The 9,308-nt window shown below is 39.2% G+C and overlaps 1 protein-coding gene across 1 annotated transcript; it reads right to left on the reverse strand.

The window, feature by feature from the left end:
- Window positions 1–4,985: 4,985 nt before the first annotated feature.
- LOC110497675 (forkhead box protein A1-A) lies at window positions 4,986–8,058 on the reverse strand. The gene is made up of 2 exons (XM_021573951.2): window positions 7,816–8,058; window positions 4,986–6,897 (listed from the first exon to the last, which is right to left on the reverse strand). Exons 1-2 carry the CDS (start codon window positions 7,885–7,887, stop codon window positions 5,662–5,664), a joined length of 1,308 nt encoding a protein of 435 aa, XP_021429626.1. The 5' UTR covers window positions 7,888–8,058; the 3' UTR covers window positions 4,986–5,661.
- Window positions 8,059–9,308: the final 1,250 nt, after the last annotated feature.

A 9,308-nucleotide genomic window follows, 5' to 3' on the forward strand; every position in this document is an offset into this window, starting at 1 on the left:
CCCAGCACTGGCAAACATGGCATGGTTGACCAACTCCCTGACCAACATGGCTAACCTTTATCCCATCATAACAAGGTTCATGTCCATTCTAGTATTCCATGGGCAAGGGTGAGTCTTCCACAAGGCCAATCACTGGCCATAGTGATATATGACATGTGATGGCATAACACAACAGATGAGAAACTGGAATGACACTCACTCACACTTGCACAAAAAGAGCTGTGAGCAAACCATGCCCCCAAATATCCAAATGAGCTGCTGCCCCAACATTTTAATTATCACTACATTTTAATTAGCACTAAAAGAGCAAAGAACCCTTTTGTGAACTGCAAAGGACCTTTGAAGGGCTCAAATGGTTCTTTGCATCATTATGGTTCCACATAGAACCATCCTTCCCAAAGAACCCTTGAGGAACCATTTTTTCTTTGTGTGTACTGACTTTGAGAAAAAGATGTTGTGGTCTAGAGATGGATGCAAAGAGAGAGGCACTATCCATGGATATATTGTTCATTTATCAGTCTCTCATTTTCCTGCACCTCTCTCTCTCTCTCTCTGTCCTACCTCTCTGTGGTCCCTATTTGCATACTAATAGTTTATAAACATGAGGGCCGAAGAGATCAAGCGACCTTTACTACAGATTATACACCAAACAGTTAAATTCGCATCGTGTATGTTCCATTTTTCGTAAATTGATGCGTTGACCCTAACGAGCCCTACATTCCTCCCGCTGTCCTTCGATTTAAAAAAAAGCTATGCCCGTGGTGAGATTTGTGTACCCATACAAGATCGATTATGTAATCAGAACTTGTGTTGGATGGTTGGATGCACGGTTGCCATCAAGTTGCAGTCCAAAGACAGGAGGGGTAGGGTAGAGAGTACCTTCCTCTCAGATAATGCTGGAGCTACAAGCTTGTCGATTTCATCTGCGCTGGTAACCGTGGAGATCGCACAACGTGGGTGTCCCCACTCTTAATCCCACTAGGTCCTCCAATCTATGTTTCTCCGTCAAATAATCCGCCTCGTTCTAAATAAGGAGGCAAAATATTTCACTTTGTTGAAATCTGAAAACTTTTGATATCCCTGGTTATCCCCAAATCGGCCACGCCTCCAATTGTGCGTTACGCGTTGTTATGATGATCGCACACACTAGTACAAATAAAATGCCTAATGTGTAGGCTAGCCTATAGGTCTCAATTTGTATTATGGTTCAGTTCAATATATCTTGACTAGGCCTATAGAAGCCCATTTGATATTTATTTTGAAATGTTATTTTGGAGTCTGATCCTTGATTTATCCTGTGTAGTTTACTATCTTGGTCTCGGTGTAAAGGATTGTACACGGGTGCACCATAAATAAGAGGAATCCCGATTAACCCATTTTGAGAACCAATCGCATGATGAAATGACTACAAAACAACTTTTTTTATACGCTTTAATTAAAAACGTGTTCAGGCAGCCCAGTTGTGAATGGATTGCAGAGAAAAGCGTGACTGATCCTGTTGCTATAACGACAACAAATATATCCTGTCTTTCCTTCCACTTTAACGCACTCCATACATACATGTATTCTTTGTGGACCTTCTTTTCTAGTAACAATGTATGAAACTGGAGGCTAATTGGCAATAAAATGACAATGTCCATGAAGCACATATGTTGTAAAGCCTTGGCCTATGTGAGAAGCATGCCATTTGGAGAGGAATGTGCCTATTGCACAATTATAAAAAGTGGGCCATAGTTCATTCTCCTGGCTATCTCGTTGTTTACAGTGTTGCATAATATGGTTAGTTGTTCTTTTGATATAGGTAGACTATGCATGGTTTACATTTTTAACTATAGATTATTTGGGCGTTCCGTAGTAGACTGTCAAATTGTTTAATATTTAGTTTATATAGCAAATTCTGTTTGTTCATAGTGCCACATTTTATTTTATTTAACAGACTGGTAGCCTAGTATTTAATATTTGGATAGCTGGTATACATGTTTAATACCTTCCATTTGTCTGATGCATAGCACTATTCTGTATCCTCCTTTGTTTGTTCGAACTTTTCCCGTTACCCTGCAAAGAGAGCAACCAAAAAAACCAACCAATTGGGTTGTCCCCTTAGTGTGGCCTCAAATGGATTAATGAAGACACAAAACACCATGGTCTCGTAGCAGGCAGGCAGGCCGAGGGACCACCAACCTGACAGTCGATGTATATTAGGAGGACACAAAGCCCTAATAAACTTCTTCCGTATAATTTTTAATGGAAAACCAGCTGCTTCTAAAGCTGATTTCGGATAGAGATCTCTCCCTCTTCTCCCTCGGCCTTTGAAAGCTCCTTTCTTTCGTCTTTGAATCTGAAGGGGTATTGCTTTGCTCTTTTCGTTGGCCAAGCACAATTGTGTTATTGGAGATAATTAATTCAATCCCCATCAAAAGGTATTAGAAGCGCCTTGGCCCTGTAGTGGCTTTCTAAACTCAGAATGAAAAGACGGAGAAGAAAGGTTTTACGGGTAGGCTCGCTGATGGTCGCTTTTGAAGTAAAGGGGTCTGCGCATTGTTGTCGAAATTTTTGTCCATAAGGGTGAAGAAAGCGCCAGGGCTTTTGATGGGGAAACGTGAAATGCCACATAAGTTGGAAAACAAGGCGCTGCTGAAATCTCCATGCTGGACACTGCCTGCTGATAACATATGTCACACATTACTAAAGGTTGGACGACTTGAATAATGTAGTTCAAATTTAATGTGTAGAAAAACACGTATAACCTGTACGCCAAGGCAATTGAAAACTAGGCATATAAATAATAATAATAGCCTAATCATAATAATAATAACATGTTTATTACTGTAATTATCGACGTGTATATAATAAACCCTTTCAGCGTAAGAATATGTCTATATAATTACTACTAAATGTACCTTCATAAGTTATTAATTCATATTATCTTATATGAGGGCATAAAGGCGTTGATATGTTGGTTTAGACTATTAAATACTAAAGTGAACAGCTATTATGGGTTTCAATGTGATATGCTCTTACACTAAATTATACACGGTGTAGCCTAGAAAAAAACACCTCGTTGCCTTTTTCAGGTGAAAAATAATGCATGATATTCTATATAAATTAATATTTATATCTTGTTTGAACGTTGAGGTATGCCCTAATAGCAAATATTTCAATCAGAGTCAAACACAAAAGTCACTGACAGGTTTGCTCTGTTTTTATTTGCTGTTTCACGTTCGACACAAGGTGGTTTCCATACTGGATCACACGCTGCAAAGTCTTTTTTCAACAGCTGGGCAAACTAATGAACAAGATCTGTCCAAAGTTCAAACATTTCTCATGGAAACGCTGAGTCCTTTTCTCCACAAATTGAGGATGATGTTATTGGAATCTGCTAAGAACACTTTGCAATAGAGTTTTAATTAGGAGAATAAATACATGAATCACTCGGTGCATTTTGGATGATCTGCTGGGGTTGATCTGACCATTTTGAAGGTTTATTGCCAGGCATATACTGGTCAATACCATATTATTTGCCTCTAACATTGTACACCTTCAGATACAGTAGGTCTATGAAGTAGGTTATAATGGGCCCATCAAATAATGTCGGTGGGGACCTTGATCCAAACGACTTTACAAATAATCTAGATCATATCTGGAGTAAGCGTGTTTCTCCGTTAAATGTGTCAATTTGTGGTCCATGCCCTCTTTAATAGTCTTGTCGTTCATTAATGAACACTGTCATTATGGCAAAATGACTGTAATAGCATATATCGCAATCATTTTATTGTCAAAATCATGTATCATCTTGAGGTGAAAATAACAAAAATGCAATATGAACGTTGGCCTAAATTCTTCCGGGAAAAATATCCAATCGTTGCAGGACAATAGGCCAAATGTTATCCATATTTAAAGTGACCAACAATAAACATTTTAATAGTCACCATTTAGGATATTATAGTCCAAAATTGATTTGAAAAAGATACAAATGAAAGCATACAAAATTAGGTTTTTAGATAATGTTCATATTAATGTCAGTTCATCTGGAGTTGGCTAAAGGTACGCCTCGAGCATATCAAACTCATTCGCAGACAAGCTTCTCAGTTGTTCCAAACACAGTTAATATATTATCTAAATGAACATAGCTTCTTAAAATGTTATTTTATTTATTTAAAACAAGTAAGCTTGAATGTGTCTGTGGAAATATAAACTGAAAAACAAAACACAGACCACAGGTCTATGGCATAAGCCTATAAAGCCTCAATTCTCCGCGATATTTTCACCACACTCAATTCAATTCTCCACGTTATTTGCGCATCGGGGGGCAATTACATGATAATTAAACACATTTCACGGTTACTCAGCCAAAATGTGTGTCTACAAAATACCATGATCAAAGTCAAATCTGTTCAGGTTCACGAGCCGCATCATGTAGGGTTACGGTTCACAAAAAGATGCTTTGGTCTTTCCACGATATTGTTAAAAATCCATTTACAACACGCCGGAATCCTTTATGAGGTAAAGCTCTGCGGCTGTATTTCTGTTAGATTTGGCTTTAGCCTTGCTCATTGATCAAAAACTTGCGGTGCGTCAACCCAAGCGAGCATCAATACAGTTAGCATTTATGAACTTTACAGAGATATTACAATTATATTGAATACACTTTAGATGTGTCTATCAACGGTTCATAACCTAATTTCATATGGAGATACATTCATGATACAATATTTTACGCAATAGCGTACAAGACTGAACAACAAAGCTGGCTATATGTCACTCTGACAGAAGCTTTAGACCATATAATTAATACACTCTCTTTACAATGGTAATGAAATTGTTTTGTAAGGCTTCATTTTTAAACTCAAAACGTTACAATTCATATTGTTCCTGAATTATTTGGATATGCGTAAAAGTTGGAACAGTTGCGTAATTGAATAGTACTTTTTTACGCCTCATGCACAGAATAGCTTCTTCAAAATTAACTTCAGAAATACCAACAATCAGTGAATAAATCGTATTTGTTTTATTTGAAAATGAACAAGAAATAAGTTAAGCACATGCAGAGACATCAAAACAAACAGAGAAAGATAAAACGCTGACATTAGGCTGCACATAAAAATCACACATTTTCTGGTTTGAAAAATACCACAAAAGACATACAGTTGTCATGTATAAAGAAATACACATTTTTATTTATAATGCATTTCCACGTGGAATTTAAGATTGTTATACAAGATTGGTTTGTAAATATGTTTGTCAGATATTTAGCAAATGAACCAAAGCAATGCGTAAAATGACAACATCCATTTAAAAAGTAAGTTATCTGGAACAGACGGGTGTTTGTCGCTTCACCTGTCTCACGCGTTCACGAGACCTTATTGACCTTCATTCATGCACATAGTAACACACATGGACATATTCATCGTGGGTACTACAAGTTTGGGGAATACAACATTATTTTGCAAGCTCAAAATTGTTTTAAATACACTAGCAATGATTTACGACTGGATATACAATCATTCAATGGTAACACTTTACAGTATAGGCCTATTGTATTTTACTCATACACATTCTTATACATTAAAGTAACAGTCCTTATGCACCAGGTGCATGCAAAAAAATATGATCAATGTTTTCTGTCATCCTTTTATCGAGCACTCTAAAAATGAGAAGATACTAAGAAGTGTTGAGGACTGGTCTGGAATACACACCTTGATAGTATGACGCCTCTATTGCGGATGGGTCCATGGCTCTGCCAGCCATGGACGCGCTGCCGAGGGGTAGACTGGAAGACATACTTGAGCCGTAGGAAGAGTATTGCAAAGCTTGCTCGTAGGCTTTCAAATCCAGTTTGTGCTGTTGCTCTGAGGATGACATTAAATTATTTATTGAAAACGGGTGGTTGAATGAGTAATGGGGATCCCCTTTTAGGTGCAGATGGGACTCGTGCGCCATCGAGTGCGGAGGTAAAGGGAGAGAGGACAGGGACGTGGCCGAGCTGGCCACGGGGTGGAGAGGCGGCCCGCTGCTCTTTAGTTCAGAGCCGCTGCCACTGCTCCTGTGGTCCATGCTGTGAGGGCTGGAGGACTGGTTGGAGAGGGAGTTGGAGTCCACATTCCCAGTCTTGCTGTTGGTGTTCTCGCTCGAAGGCGACCCAGAACCGGACTGGTCTTTCCTTCCGTCCCCTTTACTTGAAGATATCTTTCTATTTTCGCATTTAAAGCGCTTTTGTCTGCGTAGGTAACAACCGTTCTCGAACATATTTCCTGAATCTGGGTGCAGGGCCCAGTACGAACCTTTGCCTGGCTTATCCGGTGACCTAGACACTTTGATGAAGCAATCATTAAAAGACAAGGAATGGCGAATGGAGTTCTGCCACCTCTGTTGGTTCTGTCTGTAGTATGGAAATAGGTCCATTATCCACTGATAGATTTCGCTAAGCGTGAGCATCTTGCTTGGTGCTTGCTGAATGGCCATGGTTATAAGGGATATGTATGAATACGGAGGCTTTGCGTGCGGGTAGCTTCTCCTGAACGACTTGTTGTCCCTTGCTCGGTTCAGGTTGGGCTGAGTATAGGACATTGGGCTCATAGTAGGGCTCATGCTCGCGTATGGATTCATAGCGTTCATGGAAGCCTGCTGAGCCGACATCGCGCCCATGTTCGAGGGGCTAAGGGCAGTGCCCATTAACGGTACCCCTCCACCCATTCCGTTCATCGCACTGGACGCGCTCGGGGGCATCCCTGTCATTGTCCCGGGGCTTAGTCCGGCTCCCAGGCCGGGGTTGGCGTAAGACATATTGAAAGAACCTGAGGTCATATTTCCATTAGTAGACATACTCATGTAACTGTTCATATTGTTCATGGAACTCAGTCCTGCATTCATGCCGTTGTTCACCATGGGCGAATATACCTGGAATAACAGGAGAGAAATGTGATCACAACAATGCATTGGTCTTCCACACACTCAAAGTGCTTACGTTTTTATTCTGCTGAAATCGACTGTGTAATAATGTTAGGCCAATAATAATGAATACTTATGAATATTAGGCTGTTAATAAACACAAAATATTTCAAAACTTAACGAATTTAATTCATTCGATTTGACTAAAAAACACGAGATTAATTTTGAGAGCTTTTAAACAGCAGCATCAAAACAGTGCAGCCTGGTCCATTTATATGATATATCTCAAACTCAAACAACATCGTTTCATTGTGTTAGGGTATAAAATGCGATTTTGTGCTGTTTTTCAAGCAATGCAATCATTTAGATGAACATTTTATGTAGGCCTATTATGCACAAACAGAAGGTCAAGCAAAGTGTATTAATCTTAATATTGGTATGGAACAAACTAATTAAGATCGATTGGAAACATTCCACTGACTGCAACTTTCTTTTCGAATAGCAAGCAATAGCATTGATAAACATATGCCATGATCTCGTTGCATGATGGCTGGTAAACATTCAGTGCCAAATCCCATTTTTACGCACATGTAAAATGGTATTTTATTTCTTGTTAAAGTGCCAGTATCTCAAGTCAGCATTCGGCCTGCTGTGACTGCAATGTGCACTGCTGCCACCCGGTGTGCTTGGCCGTCTCTCGTTCTTTAGGATACATCATCAGGTTGCATATAGTGAAGTTTATGCCCAAAAGAGCCCAATATTCTATAAACAACAACAACAACACCGTGCCATTTGAATTTTTTAAAGGACACTCAGTGCAGTTTGCTAGAAAACATGCATCGCAAAAACGAAGACGTGGAAATCAGTTAGCACCTAATTGTTATTCTAATACACAAATCGAATAAAATTGAAATACACATAGCCTACCTCTTGTGCGTCATTGTAATAACTGCTCCAATCTGGCGTTTCGTGACCTTCCATTTTCACTGTACCCAACATTATGGTTGATATCCACAAATCGTAAACATGCAGTTCCTCAGACTGGAGTTTGTGAGAAATGTATCCTAGGAAAAGGTGCGTTGTAACTGGTGGGATGTTGCAGGAGGGTTAGAGTAAAGAAGTGAGGAGATAGATGTTGAATGCAGTGTGACCTGTGAGTTTAGATCTTCCCCTAATACGTAGGCGGTACAACCCACCCACTTTTTCAGTGTTCATTTGCCTGGCTCTTTTTCCCTCGCTGAAGTCACCCCTCCGGTGCCCACAGTTATTCTGCGTCTTTACAGAGAAAAATAGCCCAGTCAAAAATAATGTTTTCCCCTTCCTAATAAGGTGTGTAAACATTCCATCAGTCAGAAAGCAGGGTTTGAAAAACAGCCGAGCATGGCATTTGTTGTTGTACAATTACGCACTTGGAATTATATCCATAAATTAAGGTATTTCATATGCCATGGAGAAAGCCAGGCATAAACCAAATAGACAGGAAACTAGCATTACAACCTAGAATTTTAGGTCTTTAAGATTAATCATGACGGAAATTTTAATGAAATAAAATGTAACAGAACAGTCTGTTTATGCCTATAATTTCAAATGATCCATTACCTACACAAGGGCGCGCGCGCCTACAATGTCATGATAATATTTGCTCTGGCTCACAGAAAGTTGTCGATAGGTATCAAAATGTTAAATTCTGCGAGAATTGAGAAGGCGTTAGCACTGAGGATATTGGATATTCTTATAAAAAATATTCACTTATAAGCAATGAAGGTTTATTTCTTTATAATAATTGAATTTATGTGCAGACTATGCCCATATATAGGATTTAATTGTAGCCTACGTAGGCCTGTGTTTCAGGCTTAATGTTTAATGTTATGGCCTCTGGACAATGGAGAAGACAAGTGTCAACATCTTAATATGCGTGAAAAAAGCTTCCCAATATTCCTCTGCTCTGTTAACTAGACAGTAGCCCCTACAAGCAGTTGCAGCCAGGTCCTTCGATTCTAAACCCATTAATGAGGGAATAACAGCGATAATTATCCCTTTACATGGGATTATCTCAGGGTGATCTCTAACGCCATTAGGGAGAGAAAATCGATTTGTTAAGGCCGGATTAAAACCTCCCACAAAGCATGGGAAATTAGGTTTACTGCTGGATTTGAAATCTGACACGGTAGATATAGCCAACCTCACAAAGCCCTACAGATGAACATGGTTGTTTTACAGATATTTACGCTAATAGATTGCTTTATTCTATGACATGAGTCTTTATGATCACATGTTTATTATGGCACAGAAAAAAAGAGGAAACAAGGAAAATAGAATCAGAAGATGAATTGTCCCAAAGAAATTAGAAGGGATGAATTACATTCCACATTTGAAAAGCGTACTAGACAATATTGGATTTCATGACAATAATATTTCCT

The sequence above is a fragment of the Oncorhynchus mykiss genome, chromosome 19 (assembly GCF_013265735.2).
Source record: "Oncorhynchus mykiss isolate Arlee chromosome 19, USDA_OmykA_1.1, whole genome shotgun sequence".
NCBI classification, from domain to species: Eukaryota; Metazoa; Chordata; class Actinopteri; order Salmoniformes; family Salmonidae; genus Oncorhynchus; species Oncorhynchus mykiss.